General features: G+C 46.2%; 1 protein-coding gene across 1 annotated transcript in view; it reads right to left on the bottom strand.

The window, feature by feature from the left end:
* Positions 1-1,708: 1,708 nt before the first annotated feature.
* The window catches only part of CMAS (cytidine monophosphate N-acetylneuraminic acid synthetase), a 312,398-nt gene continuing 296,504 nt past the window's right edge, over positions 1,709-17,602 (bottom strand). The window contains exon 9 of the mRNA XM_078674080.1: positions 1,709-3,560. Within this exon, the coding sequence (XP_078530206.1) occupies positions 3,367-3,560 (194 nt within the window). The 3' untranslated portion in view covers positions 1,709-3,366. The remainder of the gene's footprint in view (positions 3,561-17,602) is intronic.

Here is a 17,602-nt window from a genome sequence, read left to right as displayed (position 1 = left end):
ATGTGCATTGAGGATTAAATTATTCTTGCATTATGAACTGCCTTATGTTTATTGACGATTGAATTATTCTCGCATTACGAACTGTCGTTCTACGTGCATTAAGGAGTGCGTTATACTTGCATTACGAACTGCCTTACTATGTTTATTGAGGATTGCATTATTCTTGCATTACGAACTGCATTAGTCTGACAATATGAACTGCATAGCATTGCATTAGGACTGCATTTGGACATTGTGAATTGCTCATTAATACCGCAAGGACCTACAAGTGTTTGTTGGCCTAATAACCGGCAAAGTGAAATATTATGAATACGCATGACGGAAATGGATTTTTATCGTTTGGTTTTACCGTTTTTTTCTTCTTGATAAAGATACCACTATTTTAATACATCAGGGTGGTGTCCATTGGTGGTTTCATCACTGCGTCACTAAGAGTGCCTTGAAGGTAAGCCTGGCTGCTCGTGCCAAGCTACCAGGGGGTTAGCAGGGGTTATCAAAGAGTGTGTCCTTCCTTTTCCGGACTAGAAGCAAGGGTCCCTATTTGGACTAAGCTAACTGCCTCTGCCAACTAGAGACCCCCAGTTCTAACAGCGACCAATTCTTCATGGGATGTGTCAGAGCAAAGAGAAAGGTTGTGCAGAATCGTGCTCTGAATTCAAACTTGCTACACATTGGCCAAGAAGCAACCCCCTGTGGGTTTGCGTGCTCATTCCACCAGAGTCAAAGCTGAGACCACTGCGTTAGCATGAAGAGATCCGGTCCTGGACATCTGCCAGTATCAGACTGACAAATTACCTTCAGTAACGCTGTATCTAATAACAAATCATAATAATAAAACCATTTGTAGAGCGCATGGTTACACTATAACAGTGTGTCCCCGCGCTATGGTAGCAGACCATCTCGCAAGCAAGACCTACTGTACCTAATACCACAAGGGGAGAAAAGGAATAATGCGGGACTTAGGTTCGAGGGAATAGGTAAGTTTTCAGTTTAAAAATCGGAATCTTACTTCCGACGGTTCCATTCGAAGTTCGATGGGGAGCTCGTTCCATCTCTTACAGGCTAGGTATCTGAACGAGCGACCTCCCATTCGTGATTTGACAATGCGGGGAACCTGAAACAGCATGCACCCTAATGGTAATCTGGTAGAGACTATCTAGTTGCAGATAACTTACTGACCCACCCATCCGGTCAGCTTTGCAAACCGACTTCTAGGGGCAGAGCTTTCCCCTTTCAGGGCTGTGGTTTTCCACATCAGTGGTCAGTGTTCTTTGCGGCTCTGAGTTCCTGCCGTGGAGTGTCAAGAAAAGTAACAACGTCAGCATGCTGGGGTGGCGCGTCACTTCCAATGTGGATGACACCGAGCGGGCCGACTTGACGTCACCTACTGGTGAGCAGGGGTATGGCTCATAAAAACTTTCCAGATCCAATCGGACGCCTGGGAATAATTCTAAGGTAAGGAATTTGCAGCTAGCTAGAGTCTCTACCAGATAAGGCGTTACCGAAGGTAAGTAGTTTGTCCATTTATGCCAATATGGCTCCAGAGAAGACCTGAAACAAGAAGGTAATTAAAATGAAAAGAACATCATACAAGAATAACAATGTAATTTCCATTCAATATTATCCCAGAAACTAATGTGTATTTTATTTTGTACACTTCTCTAAATGTTTCTCATGTTGGCTACCTTGATTAAATTGGAAATCAAGCTGAGGTTTATCAAGGCATTATTTATTCATTTAATTCATAGATCATATTTTCATAGTTAACCAGGACACAAAATCAAAAATTTCAATATAATATCCTAAATTATTACCAGTCCTCATAATGCATCATTCTTAAGTGTAATTCAAGTTTAAAATTATGCAATAGCAATAACAAAAAAATATTTATATATAGTACTTTAAAAGGAGTAATTGATCCTCTTTGAATATATTAAGTGTGACTCAGGTGTTCACCGTAAAATTATGCCTGAGAGCTAGAACAAAAAACGGAAAAGTCTAAAACAGAGCAGACTAACAGTGAAGAACACAGAAGAGCACGGAAAGAGTTGAACAAAAGATAACGCTTCATATAAAATAACGGTCTTGTAAACATCTGAAGACACATTCCTCTTTGTTTACAGGCACATAGCGTTTGCCTACAGTGAAGCATGGACTTGTTTGCCGTAAACAGATTAGATGAAAATAATCTAAAATCAGGCATGCAAATGGTTTAACGGTACCTATAATTGGTTTCACTCAACTAACTGACATTTTCATAGATTTGAATTTTTATCACTATTTTTTGTTGATATACATTTCCAGGGAGGCTGCACCATTTAAAGTATTTAATAAAAAAAAAAAAACAGCAATCCATTGTCTGAGCTCACTTTCACTTTTCTAAGGTAGCACGGGAAGAGAATTACCCCAAACTTTTTCTGTATGATGTGTGCAGCTACCTCGATTACCTTGCTCTACATTATCCTCTCTATTCCATGTATATGAATCAAATGGAGAGCTATATGCAGGGACACTGGAATTTTAAGATTGTGCGGCGTTTTTCAAATAATTGCAGATTTGCTGCATAAACCATCACCTGCTGCATAATCTGCAGATTAAAATACATTTTTTTAAAACAAGTTTCTAGCTCAATGGTTTAAAACTTGCTAAAAACACAGCAACGAGTGTTGCCGCCCACAAGAAGGCCCTTTACAAAGGTTGACCTTTATGTTGCTTCTTTCCACATTTTGGTGTTAAAACTGAAAAAAATTAGCACTTCCCACGTCAGAATATCAGAGAAGCACTAGTGTAGTGTACCAAAAACGAGAAAAATGCAGGTAGGCAAGAGTCCAGCACGACTTAGGGGTTTAAAGAACTGGACAGATTGTTTGTCAGTGGAATTTAGGAAACTTTGGCTCTGCTTATTCAAAGATTGGAGCATGCAAATCAGAAGAAAAAGAAGAGTGAAAAATTAAAGTCATAAACCAAGTTTAGTTCAAAACATCCTTCATTACATTCAAAATTCTACCTTGTCAGAACATCCGACCCACAGTGAAAATTCTTCCAGCGATGATTGTAGAAATAGCTTTTACATTCGAGAAGTAGTACCTCGTACATCATGTTGCTGCCATTCGCACATGATTTTTTGGGGGAGTTCCTCCTTTCACCCAGGCAGATAAGTAGCTTTAACTTTAGACTTTTGGGAGAAATAAAAGTCTGTCTCCTGTAAATGGAAACTGCATAAATAAAACATTTGGAAAAACCAACTAAACTCTTTGTTGTGTAATTACAGAAAGAAGTATAAAATATTAATTTTGGTAAACCCTTTATAAAATCAGTCCCTTCGGAAAGAAAAACTCATCCCCTGGTCAGGATACTGTTGCACCGTTAGCACTGATCTGCCTCAGCAGTCACCCGGCTGAGAAGTAAACCTATGCGGTCTGTGAATTCCCGTAAAGCACCAGGGCCACCATTACTTTTGCAGATAAATGTCGAGGCCACTTGCGCCTCCTCGGAGCAATCATTCGGGACTCCACTGATGCCAGCTTTCTTTAGGCACTCCACATCAGACGGTTCACTTCCTAGGGAGGACAAAAAAACATAACCTTGATTACAGCACTTATTACGCCAAGAGAATCAAAGATCATGACAGAGAGAATACTGAAGTCAGCATGCCGCAAATTCAACTGAGTACAAATGAAAATTCAAGAGTTTAAGAATGGAAAGGAATCATGTTTAATCAGCACGGACTACAGGTGGCTCTGAGCACTGTTATACTACAGTTCACATATAAATAAAGCACCATTACCCCTACAACCGAACCACAGGGACACTGACGACCCATATTCTAACTGTAATCAGTTGAAACAGACTTCTGAAGTACAACTGCTTGCGTTTCTTTACTATAACCACTGCAGCCTTTTCATGAGATGTGTGAGTGAATAGCTCTTAATGGGCCGACTAGCAACCAACTTACTAATGTCGAGGACTGTTTTGAAATGATTCAACCGAGCACCGCCAGAGGCTAGTGATTGGTCTTACAGTGAGCTATAGTCGGCACGGATTTGCATTTTGACAATCTGTTCCTTACTGGTTTCAGACACTGCTATTCTGGATTAGAACAAATGATATAAAAAACACAGGTCCCGCAGTCAGACAATAGAGGTAGAAGACAGATTCGGAGACATAAGTTGGATAATGGAAAATTGCGTGCCCTCTCAGCAACAAATAAATCACACCGCAACAAATTAAACAAGCAAAGCAGGTTTTCTCTAAAGTCACCAAGGTGCTCAGTCTGATATAAGGCTTCGCTCTAAACATAATTCTATAGTTAATAAATAAGGGTAGCAGACAGACCAGAAATAACAAGCTAACGCAAAAGGCTGCACGTAGAGTTAACCACTGATATTAGGTGTTAAAATACCACACTGGGTGCAGCAAGTTTCAGGATATGGGAAACAGATCACGGTCTAGATGGCAGGTGTGGCTGATCTCTAATGTTAGTTAAACACAAAGTATCACAAGAGTAAACTATTTTACCCAAACCTATCCTTTCCTCAGCTTGGCCTGAGCTGTAAGACAAATGTCTAGAGAAATGTTTGGGAGATAATGCATAAAAAAGTGACTGGAAATAATAATATAGGTAAAGAAATAAAGAGCTCAATTGTTCCAATTAGCTTAGAAATGATAAAAACTATTAAGCTACATGCAAAAGTAATGATCAGATATCAGATTCAGGAGCGAACATAACGTACTGTAAAGCGCTCGTTCCCCTAAAGGGCATCTTGAAGCTGAATAACAGACGTTTATTGTTACCCAACTCAATGGTACTCAACCATACCGCTCCACACAAACTAACAATAACATGTGTTGCAATACAAATCAACTTAAGAGTCAAAAATTGTGAAAGAAATTAAAACGTCTCACGAGTGAGGAAGACTTCTGAGGGCACATGGGGAGACAGATGTTGGGGCCTAGGCCAGTCAAACTAGCAGGCCATCGGACATCGAATCGAAATACATGGAATTTAAAGATTCAGTGAAAATCTTCTGGAAACACAAAAACAGAGTGAAATGATGAGGCAGGACAGGTATCGTACAACTGCAAAAGCAAACCTTTTCAAGCAGAAAGTCAACATTTCCCAACAGACAAAGCTGGTAGCCACCTACAGATGGCAAGCAAGCTCTACAGAAGGTTGCAGGCTTTAAAAAAAGAGAAAAAAAAGAAGCATAACTCCTACATCACTGGGAGTCTGCAGAGCAGGGGGACTCAAACCATTTCTGTAATGAGAGATACTTCTGATCAGTGAAAATGGTTGTGAGCTACTTAAAGCCATGTAACGTGTGCATTGTTACCAGACACCACCAGCTTCACTGACTTTAAACCCAAGTTCCATGGAGCTCGATACTATGCTTTGAACAAAATGCTGTGACTAGGGGGTACAATAATAGGGCTGCTACGTGAATCATGTGGGGATGTATGAACAGGAGAGTGAAAGAATGGAATATGTGCATGAGAAACTGAGAGCCTTTGTCGTTAGTACTTTCGGCACAGGGCATGCCTTTCGCCATATATGGCACCATTGTATGTACAACGCACAAGATACTACTTGTGTAACAATATATCTGTAAGAGACATTAGTTAGTGATAGATTCCTTACCTTAGAATATCCCCGGGCGTCAGACTGGATCCAGAAAGTTTTGCTTAGCACTACACCTGCGTGTCAGTAGGTGACTCCCGGAGGCTACGCGTTTGTCACCGGTATCGTAAGCGCTGAGATGACGTCACAGAGACTACTTAGGCGCCACCCATGCGCTCAGATGTCAGTTATGTACACGACTTCCATGCCAGGAACGCAGAGCCATGCAAGATACTGACCATTGGTGCATTGAAAACTAGGGCCCTGAAAGGGATGTCCTTAACCCTAGTAATTAGTGAGCAGAACGGGGAGGATGGGTGGGGTGGTAAGGAATCTATCACTAACTAATGTCTCTTACAGATATATTGTTACACAAGTAGTAACTTGTGCATCTGAAAGAGACACGTTAGTGATAGATTCCTTACCTTAGGATAGATAACCCAGCAATACCAACCCCGGTGGTGGGTCTGCGAACAAGACTACACCAGAAAGTCACAGAGCACAGAACAACCAAAGAAGCTGTCTCACCGGGCCTGACTGTCAAGGCAGTAATCCTTAGTAAACTTGTGCAGCAAGGCCCACATAGCTGCCTGACAAACGTCTTGCAAGGGAACGCCACGTCCCAAGGCAGAAGTGGCTGCCGTCGCCCTGGTGGAATGGACACGCAGCCCCAGAGGAGGTTCCTTCTTAACCAAGGAATAACATGCTTTGATGCACAGAACGACCCACCGGGAGATGGCCCGCTTGTGCACAGCCTGACATTTTTTGGCGTCCACGTATCCAACAAAGAGCTGGTCATCCACCCGGAACTGTTGTGTACACTGCAGAGAGAAAGCGAGCGCCCGTTTTGGGACCAGACAGTAGAGCCTCTCATCTTCCCTAGAGGGATGCGGAAAGAAGCTGGCAAAGTGATGGTCTGCCCGTTGTGGAAGGGCATGCCAACATTCGGCAAGAAAGAAGGACGGGTGCTCAGAAGCACCTTGTCCGGATGAACAGAGAGGAAAGGAGGTTTAGAAGAGAGCCTAGAGCTCGCTCACCCTTCTAGCAGAGGTGATAGCTACCAGGAAAGCCATCTTGAGAGTGATAAGACGTAAGGGACCGTTATGAAGGGGCTCAATGGGAGCGCACATCAGAAAGGGCAAGACAAGATTCAAGTCCCACTGAGGCATTATGAAAGACATGGGTGGAAACGTATGTGTAATGCCTTTGAGGAAACGGTTAACAACCGGGGACTTAAAATGAGAAGGCTGATCTGGAAGCCGTAGAAAGGCGGAGATGGCCGAAAGATAACCTTTGATAGTGCCCAGAGCAGAGCCCTGCTGGGCCAAGGAAAGGAGGAACAGAAGAACTTCGAAAAGAGGGGCAGAAAGAGGATCCACAGCCTTTGCTGTGCACCATGCCACAAATTTGTTCCACCTGCAGGCGTATACAGTTTTAGTGGAGGGACGCCTGGCCACCAAAATAATATCACAGACTTCGGGAGGAATGTCGAAAGCTGTCAACTGTCGCCGTTCAATCTCCACGCATGGAGGTGGAGGCTGGACAGGTTTGGGTGAAGGACCGTCCCCTGCTGCTGCGACAGAAGATCCTCCCGAAGAGGTAGACGGAGCAGGGGATCGACTGCCATGCTGAGTAGCTTTGGATACTAGTTTCTTCGTGCCCAATCCGGAGCCACAAGGATGACCTGAACCCGGTCGCACCTGATCTTCAGTACTCTGGGCAGAAGTGGTATAGGCAGAAAGGCGTATAACAGACAACTCCACTGACAACGAAAGGAGTCGCCGAGATAGTCCCGCCTTGGAAATTCCAATGTGCAGTACTGATAACATTGCGCATTCTCTTCGGGGGCAAATAGATCTAACCAAGGCTCTCCCCATTGCTGAAAGAGACCTTTCGCCACATCCCAGTTCAGACGCTATTCGTGATCCATCAAGCACCGGCGGTTGAGTTTGTCCGCCCTGGCGTTCAGAGAACCTGCCAGGTGTTGAAACACCAAGGTAATGCCTTGATGTTCCAGCCATGTCCAGAGTCGCAGAGCCTCCTGACATAGGGTCCAGGACCCCAACCCGCTCTGTTTGTTGCAATACCACATGGAGGTGGTGTTGTCCGTGAAGAACTGCACCACACTTCCCCGGACAAAGGGAAGGAATGCTTTCAGTGCAAGTCGGATCGCCCGAAGCTCCAAAAGCTTGATATGGATCTGGGACTCCGCCGGAGACCAGAGGCCTCTGATCTCCGCCTCTCCCACGTGGCCTCCCCATTCCACGAGGGACGCATCCATCACCACTGTGTGCTCCGGTAGGGGAAGGGAGAGGGATCTGCCTCTGACCCAATCTTGATTCGTGAGCCACCACTGCAATTGTCTAGCAGTGCCCTCCGAGATCTGGACATGATCGGACAGGTTGCTCCTTCAGGTCCCACTGCAGAGCCCACATATGCCATCTGGCATGTATCACCAGCAGGATGCAGGAGGCCATCAGGCCCAGCAGCCGGAGGGTCAACCTGACCGAAACCCGGGAAAGAGGCCGAAAGATCAGAATCATAGCCTGGATTCCTCCCCTCCCCCCCCCCCCCTGCCTGGGAAAGCACACCATGGCCCCCTTGGCCAAGAGGGCCGGGACTTCCCATTGGAGGAGAAGCACATGATCCCCCGACATGCGGTGGCACAGAAGTGGCATGGCTGGAGGAGAGGACTGAAAGGGGAGGGAATAACCCTTGCGGATTATCTGCAGCATCCATTTGTCCAACGTGATATCGCACCAGTGGGTTAGGTGGTGGTGGGTCCTGCCACCCACAGGCGTGGGGTGCTCCACATAGCACGGACTAGGAAGGTTTGGAGGAAGGAGCAGCGGAGGTGGAGGTGGACTGACCTGTGCGCTGATTCCCTGACCCGCCCCGGCGGAAGCCACGCTGGGGCTGGGTCTGCACAAGCTTGTTGGAGGGACGTGCCTGGGTACCTCTGCCCTGGCCACGAAAGTAATGAAAATTAGGAGTGGCCGGGTTCTTAGCAGAAAGACCCAAGGACTTAGCCGTGACCCGCGAGTCCTTAAAACACTCCAAGGCACAGTCGGCCTGATCGCCAAACAGGCGGGTGCCGTTGAAGGGCATATCCATGAGCGAGCCCTGGACATCGGGCAATAACCCAGTTGAACGCAACCAGACGTGGCGTCGCAATGCCACTGTTTTAGACATCGCCCAGCCCAACGAGTCTGCGGTGTCCAAACCACACCGAATGGTGAACTTTGCCGCATCCTTTATTTCAGAAATCGCTTGAGAAAGGACAACTTGGACTTCTTCAGAACACGGAGGCAACACCTGAGCAACGGTATACCACACTGCGTGAGAGTAGCGGCGCAACAAGCAGGCGGTGTTCACCAACAGCAGCCCCAAGCTGGCCGAAGAGAACAACCGCTTACCAAACTGATCCAGTTTCTTGGAGTCCTTATCTGGCGCCACCTTCCAATGCGGATCTAAAGCCAGAACAAAATGGTCCTGGAACCGGGGCAAGGGCGGAAGGAACGGCACACAATGCGGTGCAGAGGGCGGTGCCGGACCGGAGCAGGCAACGCTGCACCTCGTGGGGCCGGAGCCAACGGCGTACGATCCTGTGGCGCCGGGGCTGGATCCGCAAGCTGAGCCGCAGGGCCGAAAGGGTCTGGACAAGGGACTGCGGGGCCCGAAGGTGCGCCGGCAGGAGCCAGAGGCCTAAAAAGGCAGTCCATGGCAGCAAGAAACTCTTGTACCTTTTCAGGAGTCGCCGACTAACCCGGGCAGACCGTGGGACTCCCAGGCTAAAGAGGAGCCACAGGGGCGGAGCCCCTGTCCCTCTCGTCTGCCTCCAAGGAGCAGCAGGGGGACAACGGAGAGCGAACACGCTTCTTAGACTTCCTTTAATGGCGTTGCTTACCAGAATCCGAAGGCGAAGACTTGGAGCCAGAGGAGCGACGGCTCCATTCCCGCAAGGTGTCCCGGAAACGACACATAGACCCGGAGCGGCGGTGGGACGAATGCCAGACCTCCAGCAATTTCCGGCGCCGCTCCCTCAAGGCCTTTGGGCCATCGCTCAACAGCCTCGGAAGTAGTTTTCAGTCAGACAGTAGAGGCAAACATCGTGGGGGTCCGCCACCGACATATTACTGCGGCAGGCCCCACAGGACTTAAAGACAGGCATCCCTACGTGCACCAGGAGAAAAAAAGAGGGGAGACAAAAAGTCCCAAAAGTAGTCAAAAAGTGACTAAGGTACTTGCATAATCCAGATCAGCACTTGCAGATGCGGAAAAAGAAAACTGACGTCAGCGGGCATGGGTGGCGCCAAAGTAGTCTCCGTGAAATCATCTCGGCGCTTACGACGCCAGTGACTGACGTGGAGCCGCAGGACGCCACCTACTGACTCGCAGGGGTACTGCTACGCAAAACTTTCCGGATCCAGTCTGACGCCTGGGGAGATAGAAACATACAACCAACCATTTTTTTTTTTTTTTAATGGGAGAAATGTTAAGTACAGAAAAATGTTCTGCAAAAATGTTCCCAATAAGGAAAAATTTTCTGCACTTGGAATATTTCTCTGCACTTTAAATTCACATTTTAAACAAATGTCTATTTTTCACTTATAAACATGGCAGCATGTCTACCAGCAAGATGCCCGTTAAGTGTAAATGCAACACTTTGAAATGGAAGAAAATTTAACTAAAAGGTTAACTTTGTTTACATGCATTCATTTTAATTCGCTCCCATGTTAAAGAGTCTTCACAAAGCAGTCATTTTACTCCCTGTAGATATGGTGCCATATTTACAATAGGAAAATGCATTACTTGTTTAAATGTGAGTAATTTAAAGTGAAGAAACAAACATTAGGACTTAAGTGACAGTTTGAAGTACAGAAAAACATGAATGTTCAAAGAAGCATTTTCCTTCACTTAAAATTTCTCCCATTTAAAAGAAAAATACTATTTTTAAGATATAAACATGGCTCTTTGTCTACCTGTCACCGGGAGCAAGATGCCTGCTGTTTGTAAATTCTTTGAAAAGGCAGAAAATTAAAATGGAGATTTAATTATGTTAACACTCCATTTTTACTTTCTCTCATTTAAAAACAATCAAACATAATTTTGTTCTCATGCTCCAATATTGAGTTGAAAACAACTTTTATTTGAGAATTAAATACCTCACTGCTTCAGTTCTGAACTTATGAGACCCAGCTAGGTCATAAATGTGAGTGGAGGACTTACCAGGCTCTACCTGCAGCCTGATATTGTAAAATAAACATAGCCTTTCCTCAACTTTAAAAGGAAACTCCTTTATTGCACTTTTTAATTAAAAAGGAACTTAAGGCTGGGAGCTACTTTAAAGGTTTTGGCGAGGTACCGGTAGCTCGTAATTGACTAGTTTGAGAACCCTGCTCTGGTGAAGGGTAGGAAAACTCTTGCCATTCTGTGCAACAGACAATTGCCGGGCGCCCTCCTTCTGAAGATAAAAGCAGAGATTCTTCCATTGGTAGCAGAATGGACGCATAGATGACTAGCTTTGGAGTCTCCTTTCATTCCAATGGTTTCCTACCATGAAGGCATTAGCCAGAGGGAAGAGCTCTGGCAAAAGGAAAGAACAGCTTCTACTTTTACTTGACAGCTTCAGACAAGGCACAGGAAATGCTCCCATTCTTTCATTCGCCCATTGCGAAAGCCTTTGAAGCCGAGACAGAGCCAGATGGCAAGGTAGGCAGATCTGCAAATCTAAAATGTTATTTTCCCGCTACTCAAAAGTTTATTTTGTGCGAAATTGCATAAACTTTCAAAAACACTGTCAATGGCAGGAAACAAATCTTTAGACATTAATTTAAGCCATACAGAAAACAGTCGGAACACCGCTATCTTAATCACGCATGTTGCGACTATGCAAGCTAAATCACGCTTGCCTTAACCAGGCATATGCCTTAACCACACATATACGTGGTTAAGGCAATGCGCGGTCTAGCTCCTGGAGATGGAAGCAGGAGGACCTCGCCAGGATGAGAGCCGTGGTGAGATAAGTAGGACTTTTCTGGGCTGGGGGTGGGTCGGGTAGTTTTCTGGGCTGGGGATGGGTTAGGGTAGTGTTCTGGGTTGGTGGATGGGTCGGGAGTAGTTTTCTGGGCTAGGGGATAGGTCAGGAGTAGTTTTCTGGGATGGGTCGGGAGTAGTTTTCTGGGATGGGTCGGGAGTAGTTTTCTGGGATGAGTCGGGAGTAGTTTTCTGGGATGAGTCGGGAGTAGATTTCTGGGATGGGTCGGGAGTACAATTTCTGGGATGGGTCAGGAGTAGATTTCTGGGCTTGGTACGGGGTGGGGTAGTTTTCTGGGCTGGGAGGAGGGCGGGGTAGTTTTCTGGGCTGAGGGAGGGTCGGTTTAGTTTTCAGGGCCGAGGGAGGGTCAGGGATAGTTTTCAGGGGTGGAGGATGAGGGGTAGTTTTCTTGACTGGGAGAGGGTTGGGTAATTTTTAGGTATCGCCTACATAGCGCTCATGCGCTGCATAGAAGGAGACCTTTAGGAATAGATTCACTTTTTGGGCCCAAAACGTGCATGCATTGCATTGCTTTCAATGGCAACACATGCACGTTTGGCGATTCCCTTGCGGGAACAAGTTTTTAAACCATCTGTTAGTAATTAACTTGCACCTAGATGGTGCTCCTGCAAGGAAAACTCTGTGTGCTCTCGGCCGCACTCCTCCAATCCCCCCCGCACTCCTCCAATCCCCCCCCGCCCCCATAGCTGCATTCCTTGCATCCCATAGCGTTTTGCCTGCAGGAGTGAGCAGTGCCTCCTAGTTTACATAGAAAGGGTCAGCTTGCCTGCATTACTGAGTATATCGTATGTGTTTTAATTAATCTCCCAATAAAGTATTAAACATGAACCTGCAGCTTTGTGGCCTAAAAACTGATCCTGGCACCTGAGCATTTTGATGAACTGCTCCACCTCCCTCTCCCTACCCCTTCACACCTCTCCACCTCCCCTCCGTCTCCACCCCTCCGTCTCCACCCCTCTGTCTTTCTACCTACCTCCACCTCTCTAACCCTCTCTCTACCGATCTCTACCGTTACCTCTCTCTACCGATCTCTACCTTTACCTCTCTCTACCGATCTCTACCGTTACCTCTCTCTCCTCACTCCCTATACCTCTACCTCTCTCTACCTCTACCCACTCCCTATACCTCTACCTCTCTCTACCTCTACCCACTCCCTATACCTCTACCTCTCTCTACCTCTACCTCTACCTCTCTCTCCTCACTCCCTATACCTCTACCTCTACCTCTCGCTACCTCGGTATCTACCTCTATCCACCGCCACCCCCCTATCCACCTATCCACCGCCACCCCCCTATCCACCTATCCACCGCCACCCCCCTATCCACCTATCCACCGCCACCCCCTATCCACCTATCCACCCCCATCCGCCTCTAGCCCTATCCGCCTCTAGCCCTATCCGCCTCTAGCCCTATCCGCCTCTAGCCCTATCCGCCTCTAGCCCTATCCACCTCTCTAACTCTACCCCCAACTCTCTACCCCGCCCATCTACAGATCTCATCCCTGCCTACTCAGGGTCGCCACTGTGTCCTGGTCACACCATTCTACCGTAAACGTGTCTTCTGACGCACACTTATCTCAGATACATATGTGAAGCTTTTTCAGCAATTCGAATAAAAGTACTGATGTCTGAAGTTTGTTCTTTTGTGTGTGCTTTGTTCTAAGTGAAACGCTGTGTTTCTTGTGCAGTCAATTAAATCATCATAGCTACGTTCCCCTTAGTCAGGACCCAACCAAATGAATTCCGGGAAGCTCAAACCAAAAGTATTTCAAATTTGCGCGTGAAACCTGGGTAGGATGAGCCGTGAAGCTCAGAAAGGGATGTTCTTTTTACAGAATTTGTATTTAATAGAATTGGGAATCAGGCGGACAGTCTCACAGTTGAGATAGGGATTCACATACACTGGCGACCGCTTTTGAATTGGCTTTAAAACCATTTAAAGATGGCTGCAGCATATACGTGGGACGCGGTGGACTAAGTGGCAGCCGGAGCCTGATAACACTGCCTGTCCTTTAAAAAAAAATTAAACAACAAGCATTGGCATAGCCAATAAATCTCCCCTTTGGGACATTATAAGTGTTTAGTTATCCAGTACAATATCCTTGGTGCAACAATATCAATTGTTGCAGGGCTAAACACTTCCCACAGGTCCCACAGGCGAGACCTACTGGCTATGCCAATGCTTGTTTAATTAGGGGTTAGGGTATTAGGCCTAAGGGTAGTGGAAGGGGTTGGGGTACTTTTAGGGACAGCATGCAGGTGGGAGGGGGTTGGGATAGTATTTAAGGGACAGGGTTTTAGGCCTCAGGGCAGGGGTAGTTTTTAGGGTCGGGTAGTCTTTCTAATTATAATTAGGGGTTTGGGACCAAGGTCTAAGGGTAGTGAAAAGGGTTGGAGTAGTTGTAGGGACAGCACAAGGGGGTGGGCGGCAGTTTTCTGGGCTTGGCAGAGAGTCAGGGGTAGTTTTCTGGGCTCTTGGGGGGTTGGGGTAGTTTTCTGGTCTGAGGGAGGGTCGGGGCTAGGTTTCAGGGCTGAGGGAGAGTCAAGGCTAGTCTTCAAGGCTGAGGGAGGGTCAGGGCTAGTTTACAGGGCTGGGAGAGGGTCGGAGTCGTTTTTTAATTAGGGGTTAGGGTATTAGGCCTAAAGGCAGTGGAAGGAGTTTGAGTAGTTTTAGGGACAGCGCGGGGTGGGAGTGAGTTGGGATAGAATTTAAGGAACATGGTTTTAAGTCTCAGGGCAGCGGTAGTTTTTAGGCAGGGGGGTTCAGGGTAGTTTTTCTAATTAGGGTTTTAGACCTAAGGGTAGTGGAAGGGGGTAGTTGTAGGGACAGCACAAGGAGGTGGGGGGTTGAGTTCATATTTAAGGGTTAGGGACAGCATGGGTGTTGGGAGGGGTATTTAGACTTCAGGGCGAGGAGGTGTTTGTAACTTAGGGCGGACAGAGGGGGTCGGGACCTTAGCCACACATACCCCTTAACTATTCATGCATTTACCACGAAATTATGTGGTAAAGGCATTTGCGGTTATAACACATTTGTGGTTTAGGCTGCGTGTTAGAGGCACGCATGGTTCATCAAGCAGCGCCTTTATCATACAACCGCCGTTCTGCAGTCATTGGATTTATGTTGTACTGTAGCACAAATAAAGGTCACGTGTGCCTTCCCCTGAATCTATTTCGAAAAGGTTTAACTAGTGGACATTCTTCAAGATGCAAGGATTTTTAGCTGCGTTTTTTCCTGTCTAAAACTTGGCCCAAGCCAGCCAGCACACATGATGCCACCGTGTGTAACATCATCTGCACCCCCCACTGCCAATGCATTTTTTTTCCCACAATTGCTGTGTACAATTCATTTTGTCCTCTCTTCCAACAAATTGTAAAGCGCTCTGATATCCTTCGGGAGCTTGTTCGCGCTATATAAAACTCTATAAATAAATAAATAAATAAATAAATAAATAAATAAAATGTAGCATTCTGGCTGCAAGAAATGTGTACCTACTTCACTGGCACTTGACCCTGGTACAAATAGCCCACATAGATGACCCTGTACGAAACAAGCCTGCTTTAATTGTGCTGGGTAATAATCTCCCAATGCCAACTGCCAAGGCTAGTTCCATATAAATAGGGGGCTGGACTGAAGGAAATGAACACAATTTTATGAAAACAGTACAGGCTAGAATGTCTTCTCTGTCCTGGGGCTGATTAGAAAAACTAATGTGAAAACAAAGAGTAAGACAACTACATATGCCCGGTCCTTTCTTTCTTTGTGGTGGGTCCCTGTAGTGGACAAATGTCCTAATGGCCCCTTGACTGTGCTTCAACATGTAAAAGTCTGCCATCTAGGCTTCTGCCCCCCCATCTCCCCTTCAAACAACGGAATCTCCAGATCTGGGGTCTTTCAATGGTATGTACAGTGGACGATGCTCGCACTACTAAATGAGTTGATACAGGATGCAGGTAAATGAGCGGTACTTCTGCTACAAAGATGGCAAAACTAGAGTCTTAGAATAACACCATTAACTGGCAAGCGCATAAGCATAGCTGTGCCTCTAAATTGTGAGTCACTTACGTTAGTTAGTTAGCAGTGTCTGAACTAAAGTTTGGACAAGGACTTGTAAAGTGCCCTTTAAATACGTACTTAATCACGCAGAATCGTTTAATTGCTTAGTTCTTGCTCTTTCCGTCACATGGATTGGTATCACCGACTTGACTTTTTCAAAATCAACATTATTTATGCTTTTATGGCATAAAATAGGCCATTACTGGCCTTAACTTTTCACCTGGGACAGCAAGAGATCTCACAACTTCTCGTGCTATAACTTCATCAATTATGTTATGTTCAATTACTGATCATTTGTTAAGTATATTTAGGATCAAATCTTTCATTGCTCGGAGACAATTTCCGTTCATAACCCCCACATGCAATGTGAGCACTGGAAGCATTTCTTTTGGTTACATACCTGCCACTTAAAGAACAATCTCAGTGTGAGGAGGGGGCGGGGCTGGTTTCAAGAAGTACCGAGGAGGTTCTTTTGAACCCCACGCCGCCACAAAGCCCTCTTCTCCCCAAAACAAAACAAGCATTTACAATGCAATGGTTTCGCCTTTTGAAAAGTTTGAGCTATTTACAATGCCAATAGTTTAATCTCTGGCAAATGCCACACAAAAACACACATACAGACACACACAGACCCACACACACCGACAGAGCCCCCCCCCACACACACACACAGCCACACACAAACACACAGACCCACACACACAGACCCACACACAGAGAGAGCCACACACGGAGCCACACGCAGAGCCACACGCAGAGCCACACGCAGAGCCACACACAGAGCCACACACAGAGCCACACACAGAGCCACACACAGAGCCACACCCAGAGCCACACCCAGAGCCACACCCAGAGCCACACACCCAGAGCCACACACACACACACACACACACACACACACACACACACACACACACACACATGGATTCTATCGCAAACCCTTTCATGAATGCACACACTAACAAATTCATACAAGTAATTTGCACAGAACATGCTTCGCTACCAGATCTGCACAGTCTGGGAGATCAATCATTACACTTATGGCACATAAAATACCCATTCACCCTCTAAAATGTATTAGATATAAAGCAGGAGAACAATCATTTCACACTGTACTGCAAATAATTTTTTTTGTCAATACCATGCTGTACGAAAATGGCAATACAAACAAAAGAAGGATTAGCCTTCAAAATAAAGATAAACTATGACTAACAGCCCTTTTCATCTTCATGTGCGCAGATGGCTTCAAGAACTTCCAAACATCCATTTGAGCAACATTTCCCACTACCTTTATGAATTATGTAAGGCCACCATATCGGCTACTCTCAGAAACAGGGTAAAAGGTTTGGGTGGTTGTCATTGTTGATTATTAGCTGCCATATTGAATTTGTCAAATACGAGAAGGGGGTTGGTACAGATAGTGGGTACATAATACCCCCACAAGTCTCCAATTTAAAACAGGACCATTCTACTTTAAAAGATGCTCGAAAATGGGTCAGTTTCCAGTGACAATCCCTGTGAATGTCATACCCATAGAACAAGTTACTTACCTTCGGTAACGATATATCTGTAAGAAACAGTAGTTAGTATTAGATTCCTTACCTTAGAATATCCCCAGGCGTCAGTCTGGATCCGGAAACTTTTGCGTAGCAGTACCCCTGCGCGTCGGTAGGCGTCGTCTGCAGGCGTCCCCTGCGGCTCCGCGTCGTCGGCGTCGTGCGCCGTGATGACGTCGCTGGAGTATATAGACGCCGCCTCCGCGCGCTGACGTCAGTTCTTTGCACACAGCTTTTCCGCGCCAGAACACGCAGAGCCATGTGAGAACCAACACTGGTGCCATTTGAAACTAGGGCCCTGAAAGGGATGTCCTTA

Source organism: Lissotriton helveticus, chromosome 1_1 (assembly GCF_964261635.1).
Source record: "Lissotriton helveticus chromosome 1_1, aLisHel1.1, whole genome shotgun sequence".
NCBI lineage: Eukaryota > Metazoa > Chordata > Amphibia > Caudata > Salamandridae > Lissotriton > Lissotriton helveticus.
This window is presented reverse-complemented; position numbering and strand designations above follow the sequence as displayed.